Source organism: Anolis carolinensis, chromosome 1, assembly GCF_035594765.1.
Source record: "Anolis carolinensis isolate JA03-04 chromosome 1, rAnoCar3.1.pri, whole genome shotgun sequence".
In the NCBI taxonomy this organism is placed as follows: Eukaryota; Metazoa; Chordata; class Lepidosauria; order Squamata; family Dactyloidae; genus Anolis; species Anolis carolinensis.
The window spans coordinates 217256850-217277845 of NC_085841.1; the positions used below are offsets into that span (position 1 = coordinate 217256850).

A 20996-nucleotide genomic window follows, 5' to 3' on the forward strand; every position below is an offset into this window, starting at 1 on the left:
AAGTGAGTGTTGGATAAGTGAGACTACTGTACTTACTTTTACCCCACTTTTCTCCCACGAATGGGACTCAAAGCGGCATACATAAAACAGCAACAGGTACATAATACATAATATAAAACCCCTCATCCCACAACCCAACACATAAACAATCAAACACACACTGTATAAACCAAAATTAATAAGCATAAAAACATATATCATTGTCAGTTTAAATGATATGGTGTAGCTGCTTGAGAGTTGGACCCAAGGGTACATCTACACTGTAGAAATAGTGTGGGTTGACACCACTTTAATTGCCATGGCTCAATGCTATGTAATCGTGGGAATTGTAACTTTACATGGTCTTCAGCCTTCTCTGCCAAAAAGTTCTGGTGCTTCATGAAACTACAAATCCTAGCATTGAGCCTTAGCAGTAAAAGTGGTGTCACACTGCATTAATTCTACAGTATAGATGCACGCTTCAACAGTGGGGAACCAGGGTTCAAATCCTTGCTAGGTCCTGGAAATCCACTGGGCAACCTGGGGTGAGTCACACTCTCTCAGCCTCAGAGGGAAGCAAGGGCAAACCCTTTCTGAACAAATCTTGCCAATAAAACTTTGTGATAGGTTCGCTTATAAAGTCAGAAGTGACTTGGAGGCACATAACACCAAGAACAGCGACCTGTATGATAAGATGAAGCCGCAGTTCTTGCTTTTCTAAAGTTCTTTGTCCTCAAAAGACAGGCTAGTCGGATCTAATAGCTAAGAAATTAGGCCAAAAACATGGTGTCCTCACTTCCTGCATCAGTGAATACATGAAGTTTTGACTTTGAATCAATTCTCTAAGAATTAGTTTTTCCAATATACCTCACAACCTCTGAGGATGGCTGCCATAGATGTGGGTGAAACGTCAGGAGAGAATACTTCTGGACCATGGCCATACAGCCCGGAAAACACACAACTCCCTGAGAATCCTCCATGCCAAAAGGGGGAGACAACAAACCAGTGGATTTCATATCTTTGGTTTTGCATTATGGTGGTGAAGAAAAGGAAAGCTGCCTCTCTTTCACTTAAGCTGACACTTAATCAAGTTGTTATTCCGCTGGAAGAGGTAAGGGAAATAAAAGATATAAAGGTAGACATCTACTTACATGTAAGCAGAAATGGGAGCATTTTTAGATGTGTCAGCTCCAAGCAATTTCAGATATCCCATGCTTACAGTAAGAAATCAGTCTTGTTTCCCATTTTCTGTTAATTCTGGAGAAAAATTCATCTGCATTAAAATGGTTTATAAGTCGAACTTTGCTTTAGCAACAAACCAGCAGTGGCTTTAGGGAATGCTGATCTCAGTTAGGTTGCATCTACATTGAATAATCAATAATCACTTTAACTGTCATGGCTGACTGCTATGGGACCATGGGAGTTGTAGTTTGGTAAGGCATCATCACCTTTTGGCGAGTGCTATGGAATCTTGTGAAGCTACAACTCTATGATTCCATAGAACTTTGCCAGGGTAAAATAGTGTCAAACTGCAGTAATTGTACAATGTGGCCAGTATGATACCAGTATGAATTACTGCAATTTGTACATTAAACAGTACTGCCTGAGGCCGGATCAACATTGCAATATAATACAGTTTGGAACTGCAGTATATGATCAGTGTAGACCAGGGGTCCCCAAACTAAGGTCCAGGAGCCGGATGCGGCCCTCCAAGGTCATTTACCTGGCCCCCGCCATCACTTTTATAATATAATATTTTTATATTATTTTAAATAATATAATATATTGTATATACATATAATATTGATAATATTATAATGTTATACAATATAATACTAATAATAATACCATATAATAATATTAATTATATGTTATAAAAAGGTTTCCCCTGACATTAAGTCCAGTCGTGACTGACTCTGGGGGTTGGTGCTCATCTCCATTTCTAAGCCGAAGAGCCAGCGTTGTCCGTAGACACCTCTAAGGTCATGTGGCCGGCATGACTGCATGGAGCGCTGTTACCTTCCCACCGGAGCGGTACCTATTGATCTACTCACCTTGGCATGTTTTCGAACTGCTAGGTTGGCAGGAGCCGGGGCTAACAGCGGGTGCTCACTCCACTCCCGGGATTTGAACCTGGGACCTTTTGGTCCACAAGTTCAGCAGCTCAGTGCTTTAACACACTGTGCCATCAGGGGCCCCCATTATATGTTATATATTACATATAATATTACAGTATAGTGGTATAGTTCAATATAGTAATATATAATGCTAATATTGTGCTATGCTAATAATATATTGTATGTACATACAGCTGCTCTGAGTCCCCTTCAGGGTGAGAAGTGTGGGATATAAATGTAATGAATAAATAAATAATTTTAGACTTAGGCTCACCCAAAGTCTGAAATGACTTGAAGGCACACAACAACAACAACAATCCTAATTATCTCGACTATCTCATTGGCCAGAAGCAGGCCCACACTTCCCATTGAAATCCTGATAGGTTTATGTTGGTTACAATTGTTTTCATTTTAAAATATTATATTGTTCTTTCATTTTTGTTGGGTAAATAAGACATGTGCAGTGTGCACAGGAATTTGTTCGTTTTTTTTTCCAAATGATAATTCGGCCCCTCCACAGTCTGAAGGATTGTGGATCGGCCCTCTGCTTTAAAAGTTTGAGGACTTCTGGTGTAGACCCATACAATGCAATTAAATCCAGTTAAACTGTGTTATATGGGTCTGCACTAACCATATAATGCAGTTACAGACTGCATTATATGGCAGTGTAAATCTAACTAGGTTACTGAGATTTTTTTTCTTTGCTTAGCAAACCAATCAGCAATTATATTCTGCGATTCTAAGACATATCCCCTTTTTTGAGATGTTTATAAGGGGGGCAAAGGGTGTCTCAGAATCAAAGAAATACAGTATTGAAGGTGTCCTGTCTTCATTCGTCTTTCACTTGTTAGATGTCTGTAGCTCTGACAGATGATCACTAGAGGCCACTGTGGTGCTTTCCCAAATGCAGAAATATTTTGGGTCAGTTTGGGGACTGATCAGTTGGGGGACTCACAAAGAGAAGTGACTACAGTACATGGAATTAGGAGTGGAACATGTCAAAGAAAACAGGGGTTCATTGCACTACTACAATGTTGTGCTTCTTTCCCAGGAACTGCAGAATAAATAATTCAGCCTACCCAGAGAGCTCTAGTCTCTCCATCCATCCACCGCACCTATTTTTTCCTCCCAAGCTCTTTTCAGAACTGTTATTCAGATATCTATTTATTTAAACAAGTATACAACCATCCGGGTCAATAAGAGAAATGTATATATGAGCCATGGGGTGACAAAACCTAAGGTTTTATACTCCTTTCCAAGAGAATGGCCACCTCAGTGGTTAGAGCCCCTCTGTTCTTTCTGAGTCTCCTGCTTTTAGTCCCGACTGTATAAAAGTTCCATATATTAGATTTGTTGGTTTTTATTTATTTGCAGATATTTGTAACCCCAAATTCCCAAGCAATTTACCTGTATATACTCGAGTATAAGCCGACCCAAATATAAGCCGAGGCACCTAATTTTATCACAAGAAAACAGGGAAAACATTGACTCCAGTATAAGCCGAGAGTGGTAAATTTCAGAAATAAAAATGGAAACCAAATAAATTACATTAATTGAGGTATCGGTAGGTTAAATGTTTTTGAATATTTACTTAAAACTCTAATTTAAGACTGTCCAACTCTGATTAAATCATTATTCTCATCTTCTTCCATGTAAATGCCCTTATGTATCCTTTTAATAATAATAGAGTAAAATAATAAATGTAATAACAATAATAATATCAGAGTGAAATAATAAATGTATTAATAATAATAAAAATAGAGTAAAATAAATGTAATACAGTAGAGTCTCACTTATCCAAGCCTCACTTATCCAAGCTTCTGGATTGTCCAAGCCATTTTTGTAGTCAATGTTTTCAATATATCGTGATATTTTGGTGCTAAATTAATAAATACAGTAATTACAACGTAACATTACTGTGTATTGAACTACTTTTTCTGTCAAATTTGTTGTATAACATGATGTTTTGGTGCTTAATTTGTAAAATCATAACTTAATTTGTTGTTTAATAGGCTTTTCCTTAATCCCTCCTTATTATCCAAGATATTCACTTATCCAAGCTTCTGCCGGCCCGTTTAGCTTGAATAAGTGAAACTCTACTGTACTAACAATAAAAATAGAGAAAAATAATAAATGTACCATATATACTTGAGTATAAGCCAGCCAATTTGCCCCTGGTGGTGACGCAGAGTGTGAAAGCGCTGAGCTGCTGAACTTGCAGACCAAAAGGTCCCAGGTTCAAATCCCGGGAGCGGAATGAGCGCCCGCTGTTAGCCCCAGCTCCTGCCAACCTAACAGTTCGAAAACATGCCAATGTGAGTAGATCAATAGGTACCGCTCCGGCGGGAAGGTAACAGCACTCCATGCAGTCATGCCGGCCACATGACCTTGAAGCTGTCTACGGACAATGCCGGCTCTTCGGCTTAGAAATGGAGATGAGCACCAACCCCCAGAGTCGGTCACGACTGGACTTAACATCAGGGGATGTGGCCAGCCAGGCCCCTCACTCGAGTATAAGTCGAGAGGGGCTTTTTTTAGTCCTAAAAAAGGGCTGGAAAAACTAGGCTTATACTCGAGTATATACAGTATGTCATTGAAATGTTTAAAATCTATATAAAAGTCGAAGTATACATGTATGTTTGTCCATAAAAGGTTTCTACATGGGTTGCTGTATGGCCATATTCCAGAAGCATTCTCTCCTGATGATGATCTGGACCAAACTTGGCACATGCACCCTTCATTATCCAACGTAAACTAATGGAGCAGTTTGAACTAAAACAACCGTCTCAGAGTGGAGGAAAAGAAAAGGAACAAAGTGGATTGGCTGTGGCTAGGTGAAGTGGTCCTCTGTGATGTGACTGGGGGGGAAAGGGAGTGGGGGGGCTTGGTTGACGGAGGAAGGAGAGATAGAGAGAGAAAGAAGGAGAGAGAGAGAGAAAGGAAAGGGAAATAATGGAAGGAAGAAGGCAGGAAGGGAGGGGTGAAAGTAAGAAAAAGGAGGGAAGCAATGGGATAAAGGCACGAGGGGAGGGGAGGAACGAAAGAGGGGAAGAGAAAGGAAGAAAGGGGAAGGTGTATGAGGGATAGGAGGAAGGAAAGAAAGAGCCACAAAGACAGTTGCAAGAGCATTGCCATGGAGGCATAGTGAGGTAGGCCCTCTCTGAGCTGAAGAAGGGAGAAGCAGGGGGGCAGTGGCCCCTCCAACACTTGAGCAACACTTGCATACTATAAAAAAATGCAAATACACATAATACAACATGCAACTTCTGCCTGAGGTCCAGTGAGTTAATGCATTGGTCCATCTAGCTCAGCACAGGGCTGGTAATAATTCTGGGAGAATGAGTCAAACACCTAAGGCTCTGGCTGTTATGAAAAGGAAAAGTGTCATAGCTGTTTCATTTACGATCATTGTATTTTCATTGCCAAGAAGAATGAAAGGGATTGCGAGGTAATTGCCTTAAGTGCCAGAATCATTTGGCGGATGTATATGGGGAGTGAGGACACCTAACTCCCCATATACAGGGGCCGCAGTGGCGCAATGGGTTAAACCCTTGTGCCGGCTAAACCGCTGACCTAAAGGTTCGTGGTTCGAAACCGTGAAACAGGGTGAGCTCCCATCTCTCAGCCATAGCTTCCCATGCGGGAACATGTTGTATCCCAGAGCTGGAATCCCCCTTAAACACCACACCGGATGAGTATATCAGCAAGCAGTTTATTGAAGAATATATAAAAGCCAAGCAATAAAACTGATAAAAAAGTATAATCCAAAAAGATATCTTCAATAGGTAACCTTAGTTCAAGGTATAGAGATAATACACCAGGCACAAGGTTGCAAAATCCAGAAGCACAAGACAGCATACAATCCCAATGTTCAGAACAGGAACTTAGCAAAACTGGAACCATGGAACTAGAAATCCACTTGGAATCACAGAACAGGAACTTGGCAAGACTGGAACCATGGAGCTAGAGAGCTACTTGGAAACAAGACTGACATGAATAATCAATGTTGACCACACTGAAGCAAAAAGATTTTCCCTTTCTCTTTTAAAGCCTTTCCTGTCTCCTGCAATGAGAAGAACACATTCCATTTCACTTTCCTACCTGATAACAATTCACTTTCCCTCTTTTCCTGAAGATGGGCTGACCTCTGAAGGACCTGTGAACTCTCTTTGTTTCCAAAAGTCTTGTTGCCTGTCTTCAAGCTCATTAATTTCTGCACCTGAAAAATCACCCTTAGAAAACTGATCCTCAGAGGGAACCTGCAGAGGGCTTCTCTCAGGAACGTGGCCTTGAACATTCTCCCTCTGTTCTGCAGAAACCTCAGGCTTGAAAGCAGACCTGTCAACAGGCTCGAAGCCTGTCAAGAACACCATCATCCCCAGGCCCAGAAACCTCATTGACATCAAACACTATTACAGGTTAGACTACAACAGGACATGAGAGAAACCTCCCAGCAGGATGGTAACACATCCGGGCATCCCCTGGGCAACGTCTTTGTCGACAGCCGATTCTCCCACATCAGAAGTGACTTTCAATATGTTCTGACACTATTAAAAAAAACTCCCCATATACGTCAGGCAGTAAATTGTCTCAGACCAGCCTTGGCTCTGTTTCGTCTCTTCCGACTCACAGTACCTCTGCCAAATCCCATACGGTCCTTTCCACCAGGGTGCATCTACACCGTAGAATCAATACAGTTTGACACCACTTTAATCGCCATGGCTCAATGCTATGGAATCTGGGAGGTTTAGTTTTACAGTGCCTTTCACCTTCTCTTCCAAAGAGAGATAGTGCCACATCAAACAACTCCCAGGATTCCATAGCATTGAACCATGGTTGCTAAAGTGGCGTCAAACCACATGCAAAGAGAAATGCCTTTTTCAAAAGGTACCCCTTACTTTTTGCTGTTTTTTTTAAAAAGTGTTTATTTCAGAGTAGAAATGTTGCAACTTTACCTTGTCTTAATTTAATGAAAATATATTTTATATTTGGAGATCTTTTTATTTTACTTTATTTATTTATTTCATTTTAGAGTCCAGCGAAAGAGAAAAGTTTTGGTAATATATCTCAGCAGCAACAAATTGCCCATTGCTGGTTTTTCAAAGCTGTAATTCCTCATTTGACAAGGAGAATGAAGAAACAGAAGGCCAAGATAATGGAGGTAAGGACAGCTTTTTATCATGAGCTAGACATTATGTGAAAGACAATAGTGCCCTCCATCAACAAGTGAAACTTGTTTCATCATCCTGTCTCTGCATTGAGGGAAATAGTCATTTGTTGGATTTCTGCAATATGCATTTTAAATATGCTGGGATCACTAAAACAAACAAACAAAAAATTAAAACTGCACCTTTAGAAGAAACCTGGTCCTATGACAGAGCAGGTGAAAGAGCAAACCAAAAAAGCATTCCTACTTAGTTCCTTTCCTCTTGGCATATATTTAGTAAAAGTTGCCACTCGAATGCTCCAATCCTGTCCTAGTCTAAGGCAGTCAGCTGAGAATGTCATTAAATGGCTATTTGGCAATCATAACTAGAATAGACATGGTTTTAAGTTTCTCTCTTCAGGATGTCCATTTAGAAAGGAACAGTCTGAGAAGGTAAAAAGAAAGTCAGCAGGTCAAATATGTCCAGAGACAGGGCTAACATTTGAGGCACTGAAATGTGTGTTGGCCAGTGTTATATTAGACATTTGCAAAAAATTGTAAAGACAATCTTTCCATCTGCACCATGTCTCCTGAGAGACCAGGTCCCTTGATTTTCCTCCTGCTCCCGCCATACATTAAAAAGGATTTTCCTCTACAGCATCAGCATGTCATGGAAACATTGTTGGAATGTGCCTTCAAGTCTACTTTGATTTATAGTGATCCTATCATCAGGTTTTCTTGGCAAGATTTTTTCAGAGGAATGCTTCCTTAGCTCTGCATCTATACTGCAGCTTAATTTTGTGCATATTTACTTATAAGTCAGCTTTTCTGTGTTCAGAGCTACTGATTCTCAAGCAAGTCAGATACATATTAACTGATTTTTAAAAATTAAGTTAGATTTTTTCTTACAATCAGATTTTTTTTAAAAAAGAAAAAATCCACACAACATAAATACGAAATTTCTCTTTCCCCATCAGTTATATAAATCTGAAACCTTTCCAGTTAAAAACATTATATCCGTACTTAACTGTAAAAGAATCCTAATTGATTTCAGTGGGTGTTCTTTCCCAGGGTAAGAATATCTTAAATTACACCATTCAGTTTATTTCAAGAGGATAAAAAGCAGTAGCAGCCTTCAGATACCTATTTCCCAACTATAAACAGAGCCTATTGGAAACATTCAGGCAACTTTGACATTTATCTATTTAATTTATAGGCAACTTTTCTGTATTTCCTATTTTACTATATTTTCTATATTTACAATTTTACTATATTTTACTATATTTTCTCCCGGTATGGGACCAAGATGCTAACAATCACTTCCTCAAAATGATCAATCTTGCTGCTTCTCCAGACTGCAGCCCAATCCAAAGCAAGGTGCAGTCTAATAAATTCATATTTCTATTTGCATTCTAATCACGTGTCTGCCATAAACGGTACAATGAAGCTGCAGCCTGGAAAGCAAGATTCCAGCTGATCCTACTATTATTGTTTTTGCCTGCCTACAACAGGCATGATAAACAGCGGCTGCTTCCAGAAACCCTTACTGGGAGCCCTTCCACACAGCCATATAACCCAGAGTATCAAGGCAGATAATCCACAATATCTGCTTTGAACTGGGTTGTCTGAGTCCACACTGCCATATATTCCATATCAAAGCAGATAATGTGGGATTTTATCAGCTGTGTGGAAGGGGCCTGAGTATGCAGGAACAGCAAAATAGAGAGAAAAGGGTACAATAGATAGGCTGTCCCCACCGGTTAGCCTAGCATGTTAAAAAAAGCATACTGTAGGTTTAAGTTGGGCCACCAAAGTGGAAATCATAAGGAAAACAAAGGTTGGTTAAAAGAAATCCCCATGTTTTTCCAAACCTCCCAGGTTTGGAGGAAGTCTTCATGTGGTCTCTAAAATATTTAAAATATTTTCCTTTTTATTTGGTTGCTTCATTCCACATGTGTATATTGTTATAAATTAAAAGTTGTTTGGAAATGTTGAAGTGCTCTTTATTGTGGCATGAAAACTATCTCTCTTGTTTCAATGACTGATCATATGATGCAATTCAATGCAGATCAAATACATAAACTATAATAACAAAATGTATGAGGACACAACATATCTCACGAAAACCTTCTATTTAAATATTTTAAAATAGATAATGTATTGCTTATTTCATATAGACTCAGAGGTTTCTCGTTATGTTCCTGCGGCTCACATACTGCAACCAACATACTAACAGGGGTTCTTAAACCTTTTCAGCCATGGAGCCATTTTTGAAGCAAAAGTTTCTTTTGGAGCTGAAAGAAATGTTTATATATTATATTATATTGCATATTATATAGTAAAGGTAAAGGTTTCCCCTGACGTTAAGTCCAGTCGTGTCCGACTCTGGGGGTTGGTGTTCATCTCCATTTCTAAGCCGAAGAGCCGGCATTGTCTGTAGACATCTCCAAGGTCATGTGGCCGGCATGACTGCATGGAACGTCATTACCTTCCCGCCAGAGCGGTACCTATTAATCTACTCACATTTGCATGTTTTCGAACTGCTAGGTCAGCAGAAGCTGGAGCTAACAGCGGATGCTCACTCCGCTCCCCAGGTTTGAACCTGGGACCTTTCGGTCTGCAAGTTCAGCAGCTCAGCGCTTTAACACACTGAGCCACCGGAGGTTCCTTGCATATTATATATAATGTATATATATCAGATATGGGCAAACTTTTTGATGCATTGTGTTTTAAAATTTGACAGACAGGCTGGGCCAGTGGCAGATGGATGGAGAGTGTTTGTGTGAACTAACTGAAATAAAACACAACCAAATTCCTATGCACACTACATATATCTTGTTTGTAGTGCAAAAAAAGGAAATAAATAAAATAATACTATATGTAAAATGAAAAACAATTTTAACCAACATAACCTTAACAGTATTTCAGTAGAGGATCCTATGGGTCGTCCAGTCCAATCTCCTTCTGCCATGCAGTAAAGCACAAAACACGCCTGTCCGATGGTAATCCAGTCTCTGTAGTAACAGTAGTAGTATTAGTAGTAGTAATAATGTAATAATAACCCCTTTCTGCCATTCAGTAAAAGCACAAAGCATACCCAACAGCCATCCAGTCTTTGAAATAATAATAATAATAATAATAATAATAATCATCATCATCATCATCATTATCATCAGCCTAGGAACAATCCCAGAGGCCATCCAGTCCAACCCCTTTTTGCCATGTTGTAAAAGCACAATCAAAGCACCTCCGGAGCGGTGGGAGAGAAATAGGGTTCTGGAAACAAGGAAGGTGCGGAGAAAAGGGTCTGTGCTCCAGGAGGACAATGCTGCCGCCACTGTGGCTGTTGTGGGAGTGGGAAGGAGACCCAGTGACTGAGCCTGATAGAGGCCTTGCTATCCGCCTCAACAGGGTCTCTCTCCCTTCACATTATGCCTTCCTTTCCGGGCCCGCATTTATTTCCTTCCTTGCTCGCTCCCTCCCTAATGGTAGGAAAGCCTCTGATGTGCATGCTTGGAGGAGGAGGAGGAGGAAGAGAAGGGAGGAAAAGGAAAGCGCAGAACCCCTCAGTATGCTTCCCGTTCTATGGAGGTTCTATGGAGCACACTTTAAGAACTGCTGCACTAACAGTTTGGAAAGCTTTGCTTGTAACTGTAGTTGTCAACAACTTCCTTTTGCATGTTAGGTGCTAAGTTTAAGTCTTCCCATGACCTTGTAGCACCTTAACTTCCTTCTTGTTTACAGGTTTCACTCAGTGCACTTTGCCCAGCTCATTTTATGTTTTTATTGCTGTGTTTTTCATGTGTTTTATAATGATTGTGATTTTTTAATGCCTTTTAAATTTATTTGTGTGTTTTTGTATTTGATATCACTGTATGCTGGTTTTATATCTGTGAGCCGCCCTGAGTCCCTCTGGGGAGATGGTGGTGGGGTACAAAAATAAAATTATTATTATTATTATTATTATTATTATTATTATTATTATTATTATTATTATTAAGTTATGTGACTTTGCCCAAGCTATAAATGCAACATTTTAGAAAATTGTTTTTTGGACAAAAGTTTACAGATGTCATGCTAGTTGAGGGCTTCTGAGCATTGAAGTCCAAAACAGTAATCTTGCCCAAGGTCTGGATATACATAAATACAGTAGAGTCTCACTTATCCAAGCTAAACGGGCTGGCAGAAGCTTGGATAAGCGAATATCTTGGATAATAAGGAGAGATTAAGGAAAAGCCTATTAAACATTAAACTAGGTTATGATTTTACAAATTAAGCACCAAAACATCATGCTATATAACAAATATGACAGAAAAAGTAGTTCAATACGCAGTAATGTTATGTTGTAATTACTGTATTTACGAATTTAGCACCAAAATATCACGATATATTGAAAACATTGACTACAAAAATGGCTTGGATAATCCAGAAGCTTGGATAAGTGAGGCTTGGATAAGTGAGACTCTACTGTACATCTGTTTGTGAATGCACACAATACCCGCAGATCTACAGATTATTCAATACTTCATCCTATTCTATAATGAATGCATCAACATACATTTAAACCCTTCTTCCTAGTTCGCCTATCACTCAAACACACAGTAAATACTTCCCTTTTTTTTGGGTGGAACAGCACATGCCCAATTTTACCGTTGAGTCATAAAACCCACAAACCCTTCATGCAAGCAGATTTGGGGGTATAATTTACACGGATTTGGACGATAAAGCCAAAGCCCCTTTGCAGCCACCCACAGTTCATTTCAGGGCTGAGAACGCCCTCAAAAATCTGTTTCCAATTGTATGGAAAAACTCTTGAAATTTGGCATGGTTTATAAAAGTATGTAAAAAAAAGTCTGTCTGAAATTTGGCCTCCATCTGAGCAAGCTGACACTGCTTTTGCAAACTGCTTTTGGAGATCCAGTCACCAACATCCCGAAGAGTGAAGCAGAACCAGAAGCTTTTCGAAAAACAACTGGCAGCATGAAGGTCTGTGATAAATACATACATCTGAAAACATTTGGGTCTGTGGCCTTGTAGGGGGGAAAAAAGAACAAAAAGGAAGTTCTGAGTGGACTTTGCAGAAAGGGCTGCTGTTGCTGTACTTAAAATACTGCTAAAATGGTATAGTTCTGCCTTAGGAGGAGGGAGGAGTGATATAATAAAAACCTCAAGTGCTTTTTTAAAAGGCTTTCAAGAAGACTTGAAATATAATTCATTTCTGTCTTGCAGATTCAGATGAAAATTCTTGTTGGAGCGATCTCTTGCGTCTTGCTGTCTTTGATAGTTATGTGTATTGTATTTATTCCTTCAGAAGGTAAGATGATAATGACCATTGCATGCTAAGCACTGAGACCTCTTCCCAGGCTATACACCCAGAGGTTTTTAAGCTATATCTCCCAGACTTCCCAGCAAAAAAAACAAACATCAACTCATAATTGATTATCTGAGGATGTTAAGCAAGCTACATTCTTTCCTTACGGGAATTAACATATGTGTAACTTGGAACTAGCTTCTCCTTGCTAATTTTATTTCAAAGCTGCAGCTGTTCAAGAATATTATTTTTCTTGTTAAAGTTTGTGTTCTACCACTACTTTATGTCATACTGCATTTCCCACAAAATGTGACCAACCAATTTAAAGGTAATTCACGGTATTGCTAATTTTGAGGCTAAGATTCTACTGTGCTCACACTAGTGAGACAGATTGTGTCTTTTTGCTAGCAGTGAACTGTTGTCAAGATTTCATATTTAACCAATGTATTTAGCAATTGTTTAGTTTAACTGGGCCTCAGAAATGCTAAATTATTGATTCTTTTATAGACTTAATGCTCAGTCTTAGAATGCATGAAAGGCTGCCTCTGAGCCAGGTCTGTAGCCAGGATTTTGATTCGGGGGGGGGGGGGGGGGGGGCTGAGTCTGAGTGAGAGAGGATTTACCCTAGCAAACCTTTTGTATCATTATCCCAATACCCCCATGCATATGGGATATATTGTGCATGGTGATCAGATCATGACATGAATAAACATAACAGTAACAGTAAGGCCTTCTCGCGGATCATCCTGAGAATTTTGGGGGGGGGGAGGCCCTGAAGCTCCTCAAGCCCCCCCCTCCCGGCTACATGCCTGCTCTGAGCATATATTTTACTTCACAAAAGCGGCTATCCTCTACATATTTAGGAATAAGAGTTCAGAAGATACAGGCAAGAGGTTGAAATCCAGAAATAGCTTAATCTTGTGTGAATATTTTTTTCTCAGACTATCTCACCTTTTCCTCTGACCCACTTTGATCCTAAAACGCCCACAAATTATTGTGAACTTTCCAGTCCTAACCATTTTCCCACCAAGCAAACTGCTAATGAAGCGGTTGTGATGCCTTACAGCTCAACCAGCAGATACTAGAGGATCTGGGGGTACCTCTAAATTCTTTAGATGATTGCAATATATAGTATATTATTTTGCAAATATGCTGTTTTTATTGAAGATAATATGAAAATGTGCTGGCATAATAGTTTGTGCAATAGGGGGCAAATGAATGCAATGGTTCTCACAACCACCATTCAATTAGATTGAATAATAGGAGAACAGTAATCTGTCCGGAGCCCTGGTGGCGCAGTGGGTTAAACTGCTGAGCTGCAGAATTTGCTGATCGAAAGGTCGCCAGTTTGACTCCGGGGAGCGGGGTGAGCTCCCACTATTAGTCCCAGCTTCTGCCAACCTAGCAGTCCGAAAACATGCAAATCATAGAATCATAGAATAGTAGACTTGGAAGAGACCTCATGGGCCATCCAGTCGAACCCCCCGCTAAGAAGCAGGAGTAGATCAATAGGTACAGCTCTGGCGGGAAGGTAACAGTGCTCCATGCAGTCATGCCGGCCACATGACCTTAGAGGCGTCTATGGACAACACTGGCTCTTTGACTTAGAAATGGAGATGAGCACCAACCTCCAGAGTCGGACACAACTGGACTTAATGTCAGGGGAAAACCTGTACCTTTACCTTTAGTAATCTCTCCACATTTGAAGTTTTTACTTTTGTGGCTGAAGGTCGATATAAATTCCTTTCTTCTAGGTAGCAAAATATCTTGGATTATCCGTAAGGGTGATTCATCGGGATTCAGGAGCATTACTGTGCATATCTGGGAAGGAAAAGCATACAATTTTTCATTTCTATGTATGGGAGTGAAAGTTGGACAGTGAAGAAAATAGTCAGGAAGCGAATCAATTCATCTAAATAGAGAGAACACCTCTCTCTGGACATCTCTAGGTCCTCAATTGTGATTCTATGTTTTGCTTCCAGTAGAAGCCAACCATAGAACCATGTTGGAAAATCCAGAAATTTCTCAAGAGGTGTAAAAAAAAGAAGAAGAAATTTCTTTATTTGCTGTTCTTCTTTTTCATGGGGATCCTGTGCCCCAGCAAATATGGATGGTTGAATGTAGTTAAACTCAAAGTTTAATTTAACAGACATCCTGGCACAGTGGAGGAAAAGTGTATTTAAGGTTATTTTTCCCATGTGATGTTATCAAATATTTTGGTTTTATAACAAATATAGAATTAACAGAGGATAGTGTTGGTTTAAACACTTTATAATGGCGAAACGTAATGGAAGGCTTTTCTAATCCCATCACTTTATGCTGACAAAAGTGACATCCTTGTTTATTTTCCATACGTTTTGAAGCTCTTAATTAGAAGCGGTCATACTCTTCACTAGGGAAACAGTCCTTCCCTAAACCTTTACTTTCTGAGATTATTGTCAATTGAGTGTTTGCTTTGATAGTGATAGTGATATTTGTGTGTCCAGATTGCCCTTTGGTTTTATTTATCTTGACAGCTTTCTTCTGCATTAGTGCTGGAGATGAGTAGAGTCAACACTAGAAGTGACATGTTCATTCTACTGTCAACAATAGTTACTTAGTCAGACCCCAGTACTATCATTAAACACACATGCACAGTCACATACCCGGCCATTAAACATAGTGAAATGTTTCATATGTGGCCTTGAAGGGACCAGAAACCCTCAAATGAAGAAGCCATAGCAGAACAGATGTAATCATCAGATACAATGAGAGGGTGATCGAGTTTAATACAGCCATAAGGTGGAATGAGGCAGCCGCCTCAGGCAAAAGATCCTGGGGTTTGCAAAGCAGTAATAAAGTGTTGCGGGACAGGGATGTTGATGTCACGTAGCCTGCCCTGCACTCTCTAAGATAGCCTGTTTTTCTGTAGGAAGAACTGACGTGTGATTCATCTGCCATTTCAGTTGTTTTATGTGAGTTGAATCATGGTTGAAGATGAACAGAAATAGTGTCCTTTATTATAGGTAGCAAAAAGTCTTTGGGTTGGTCCTAAAGGCGATGCATCAGGGTCCAGGTACTGTAGGAAAGGAAAATATGTTATTTTCCATTTCTATGTATCGGAGTGAAAGCTGGATAGCAAAGAAAGATAACAGGAAGAAAACCAATGCGTCTAAACATGTTTTTGTCAACATGACAAAAATGGGTAATAGAGTAAATAAAGGGTTGTTGTATGTTTTCCGGGCTGTATGGCCATGTTCCAGAAGTATTCTCTACTGACGTTTCGCGCACAACTATGGCAGGCATCCTCAGAGGTTGTGAGATAAATAAATAAAGTCTGAACTCTCCTTAGAAGCCAGGATGGTTAAATGGAAACGGTCATGCTTTGGACATATCACGAGATGACACTATTCATTGGAAAATACTATAATGCTTGGTACAGTTGAATGCAACAGAAAAAGAGGACAACTTTATTAGAGAGGGTAGACTAAGGCTGCCCTATACCCAGGATCTGATCCCAGATTATCTGCTTTGAACTGGATTATATGAGTCTACAGTGCCAGATAATCTGGGATAAGCAGATAATCTGGAATCCAATCCTGGGATATAGGGCCTTGTAGAAGGGCCTAAGGCTGGATCTACACTGCTGTATATCCCAGAATCTGATCCCAGATTTTCTGCTTATCCCAGATTATCTGGTAGTGTAGAATCGTATAATCCAGTTCAAATCAGATAAACTTTGATCAGATGCTGGGATATAGGGTCTTTCCACACAGGCCCATATCCCGCAATGGGTCATAGGTTTACCTGAAGCGTCTCCTGGAAAGATCTGGACCTTAATGTAAGATCCGGATCTTTCCAGGTGTGGGCCTGTGTGGATTGACTCCCAGGACCATGTTCCGTGATCCTGGGGGGTCAATCCCCATTGTCATCCCAGTTCTTTGGGGTCTCTGAGGCTGAAGGAGTGGGATGGCATACCATCCCCCACTCTCAGCCCCCTGTTGTGCTCAGGGCCATAGCCATAAAAAGTAGCGGTGGTGGTGGTGGTGGGGGGGGGGGTTTGAAACTTTTTTTTAGAGAATCACGAAGAGTAGTTCCATTATGCAAAATAATTTGGAAATCAGGCTCAATTGATAAACTTCAGTGAACACTTTTATTCATAGGGTCTCCATAAATCAAAGCTAACTTGACAGCAATTAACAACAAACATGTCCTAGACAGATCTAGGATAATCTTAGATTACAGGTAAATCTAGGAAATTGATTAGAGGGAAATCTAGGATAAACAAAAGAAAGATCTTCATCACACAAAGCATAATATATTTATGGAGTGTGTTATCACCAAGATGTAGTGATAGATGCAAGTTGTGGTATGTGTTGCTATCACCATCCACCATTGGCTGTGCTGACCATTGGCTGATGGGAGTTGTTGTTCAGGAACATTTGAAAGGCCATGAGTTCCTTTGTTTCACGAGTAGATACAAAATAGAGGAAAAGGTGCTGTGCATGTGATAGATATTTTGGATCTTCACACTCATCTAGGGCAAAAGTGGTTCTTGTTAACAGTGTTCAAAGCTTTGCCTCATGAATTCCATCTTCATTCATCTAGTTGGGGTTTGTAAAGTAGACAACTCTTTTCATTCAGACAATGAACTAAGTAATTGCAATCTATTATTATTATTATTATTATTATTATTATTATTATTATTAATATTATTATTATTAACTTTATTTATACCCCACCTTTCTCCCCATGGGCATTCAAGGTGGCTAACAAGCCCACACTTTAGTCATCATTTAAAAAGCGCACTACAAAAGTTAAAAACAATTAAATAGTACAGTGTGGTAAAAACAGATTAAAATATAACAAATACACTTGAAATATCCTTTAAAACTCATAAAAAATCTAATGGAGCATAAATCTAGGACTTCAAGGTCAAGCCAGTCACTTCAAGGATACCATCCATCCATCTTGCCCTTGGCTGACCCCTCTTCCTTTTTCCTTTCATGTTCCCCAACATCATTCTCTTCTCCAAACTTTCCTGTCTTCTCATGATGTGGCCAAAATACTTCATCTTTGCCTCTAATATCCTTCCCTCCAGTGAGTAGCCTCAAGTATGAGAAAAGGAAAACCGGGAAAAGCACAAAAGAAACAATGCTTTAGAGCTCAGTTTTTTTCTGGAGCATGTTCTCGTTGTTGTTGTTTGTTTGTTTTTGTTTTTTTATGCCAGGAGCTACTTGAGAAACTGCAAGTCGCTTCTGGTGTGAGAGAATTGGCTGTCTGCAAGGATGCTGCCCAGGAGATGCCTCGATGTTTGATGTTTTACCATCCCGTAGGAGGCTTCTCTCATGTCCCTGCATGGGAAGCTGGAGCTGTCAGAGGGGAGCTCACCCCGCTCTCCTCGGATTCGAACCACCAACCTGTCGATCAGCAGTCCTGGCAGCAAAAGGGCTTAACCCACTGTGCCATTCTACAAAAGAATTGATATTTTGGCTGCCATTGTACACAGTCTTACTTAGGCATACAACTCTTTGAATTGAATGAGACTTACTTCTAACCAGACATGCAGAGGGAAGTGCTGTAAATCAACACCATTGCCAGTTCATTATGTCAAGTGGAACTTGACCTCATTATGGGTGTTCCAAGCTATCTGTCAAAAGAGAAGCTGAAATGTTCAGGCGATGATAACCTATTTCTGTAAAGAGCCACATTCCCTACTGAGTAATCTATCAGGGTGGAGGGGTGTGGTGGTACATGCTGCTTTAGGAGCTAAGAAGAAAAATGCTGTGGAAGAGTTAGGTTTAGCATGCAAAAGCCAATTGATGACATCTGTGGTAAAAAAAAAAAAATGCAGATCAGACCGAAAATGATTGGCAAGACTACTTTCAGCTTGAAAGCCCAGAGAAGGCAGACAATATCAGACTAGATGGAGATACAGTCTGTCTTCTGTATCCACAGAATCTTTATTCATGGATTCAGTCATCCACTGCTTGAAATATATATATATTTAAAAATCCAAAAAGCAAATCTTGATTTTGCCATTTTACTATGCCATTGTATATGTGGAATTAAAGGTAAAGGTTTTCCCCTGACGTTAACTTCCAGTCATGACCGACTCTGGGGGTGGGTGCTCATCTCCATTTCTAAGCCGAAGAGCCGGTGTTGTCCGTAGACACCTCCAAGGTCATGTAGCCGGCATGACTGCATGGAGCGCCGTTACCTTCCCGCCGGAGCAGTACCTATTGATCTACTCACATTTGCATGTTTTCGAACTGCTAGGTTGGCAGGAGCTGGGGCTAACAGCGGGCGCTCATTCCGCTCCCGGGATTTGAACCTGGGACCTTTCGGTCTGCAAGTTCAGCAGCTCAGCGCTTTAACACACTGCGCCACCACCAGGGACCCCATATGTGGAATTAAAGTCCAACAAATACCAAGGATCCACTGTATATATATCCAGGAGAAATGAGGTTGTGTGCCAAGGGTTGTTGCTTTCAGTAGTACGCTTTCCATACATATGTCACCTCCTTTGACCTGAGTAGAATGAAAATGTCCCTAAATGTCCAATTTATGGCCAGTTCAAAGGAAGTAAAAGAAAGCTTCAATGACTTTTGTTTGTTTTGTGAATCATTATTAATGCTCTCATCTCTGTTCTGTTTTTAAAGTTCGACATAAAGAAAATAATCCTAGGCCTCTAACGTTAGAAGATTATCTTGATGGAGACTTTAGCTACAAAACATATTCTCCCTATTGGGTTTCAGGTAAGTCAAAGTGTATAATAATAATAATAATAATAATAATAATAATAATAATAATAATAATACAAAATCTAGCATGTATCTCTCATTTGTTGTGTCATACTATGTCTTTGCGTCAAAATAATAATAATAATGATGGGCACACTGGGTGCCGTGCCAAAAGATCTCAGCTGACATTTGGAAACAATAGACATTGACAAAATTACGATCTATCAACTGCAAAAGGCCTACTGGGATCTGCGCACATCATCCGAAAATACATAACACAGTCCTAGACACTTGGGAAGTGTTCAACTTGTGATTTTGTGAAATGAAATCCAGCATATCTATCTTGTTTGCTGAGTCATACAATAATAATAATAATAATAATAATAATAATAATAATATATTTATATCCTGCCCTATCTCCCCGTGGGGGACCCACATTTAAAATGCTCCTATCTGCTGGCCTTGTTTTGTGATTTTTTAATTGTTTTGGTATTATGTTCTTCTTTCTTTCAGGGGATTGTTGTGTTACTAGGCATCAGTAATCCTCACTGAGCATCAAATAAATAGCTGCCTCCCAAATATTGTAGGGGATGGGAGTGGGACATGAGATTAGCAATTCATTTTGAGATAACAGTTACCGTGATAGAGCTAGGTGGTGGTCAATCTCAGACTTATTATAGTCTGAGACTCTATCTACACTGCCATCTAAAACCCAGATTACCTGCAGTGTAGATCCGGCCTAAGTCTGATCTCTTGAGGTATTTTGGGTGGCCAAGTTCCAGTGATGCCACCACTTTATGGTTTCCCAAATGGCATCCCCCACACCCTCCAATTCTCTAAGGTTGGAGTTTCTTATGCCATTCTTATATCATAGACCGGATCTACACTGCCATACAGTCCAGATTATCAAAGCAGATAATCCACATTATCTGCTTTGAACTAGATTATATGAGGCCCCAACCTACACTGCCATATAAAATCAATATGGATTATATGGCAATATAATCCAGTTCAAAGCAGATAATCTGGCAGTGTGGATCCAGCCTGAGTCTACACTGCCATGCAATCCAGTTTAAATCATATAATCTGGATTTTATATGGCAGTCGCTAACAGTAATTGTTTGAGCTAAAATATTTAAGGTACTGTTTGCTTTTCACCCTTCCCAGTGTTGAAATGTCAAATGTATCAGCTCATCTGAAATTAAATTTGGCCCTCAGACTGAAAGAGGTTCCCCTCCTTTGATATATCTCTTTAGTACTTGCTAAAATGACAGGGACTGGCTTTCACGTTAAGTATGCAAAGAATAACTACTTCATGTATAAAAGGAGATAATTGCTTCTGAGCCAAGACATTTGTTTTACATATGGTATAAAACATATGTTGATGGTGCTGTTCCCTGAATGACATCCTATTTCTGAAGATCTATATACAAAACTGTTGCTAGTCCCCAGTACAGTACTCACTAGATGGAATCTCTCTTTTTTGTTGTTTCTTATCTTGCTTTCCCGCCAAGGAGCCCAATTTTATTCTTAACAGTGATTCTGTAAAGAATATGGGGTCAAAATAATTAATGATCCAAACACACTTCGTGAGCTTTGTGATCACATAGGAATTTGATCCCATGTTTTCCCAGTCCTTGATGAGAAATGTTTTGAAAAAGGCCCAACAGATTTTATACATGTCTGTTAATTCTCATATTATTTTATAAGCAACTGTATAT

The 20996-nt window shown here is 39.8% G+C and overlaps 1 protein-coding gene across 2 annotated transcripts in view; it reads left to right on the forward strand.

Moving 5' to 3' along the window:
- The first annotated feature begins 505 nt into the window (after positions 1–505).
- fap (fibroblast activation protein alpha) overlaps positions 506–20996 on the forward strand; it is an 82264-nt gene continuing 61773 nt past the window's right edge. Inside the window, exons 1-4 of one of the 2 annotated variants that reach the window (XM_062968625.1) lie at positions 506–1090; positions 7129–7257; positions 12472–12556; positions 19195–19290. In XM_062968625.1, coding sequence (XP_062824695.1) covers positions 863–1090; positions 7129–7257; positions 12472–12556; positions 19195–19290 — 538 coding nt within the window. In that variant the 5' untranslated portion in view covers positions 506–862. Of the gene's footprint in view, positions 1091–7128; positions 7258–11906; positions 12229–12471; positions 12557–19194; positions 19291–20996 lie in introns of those variants that run through there. The other variant, XM_062968673.1, reaches the window with a different exon arrangement.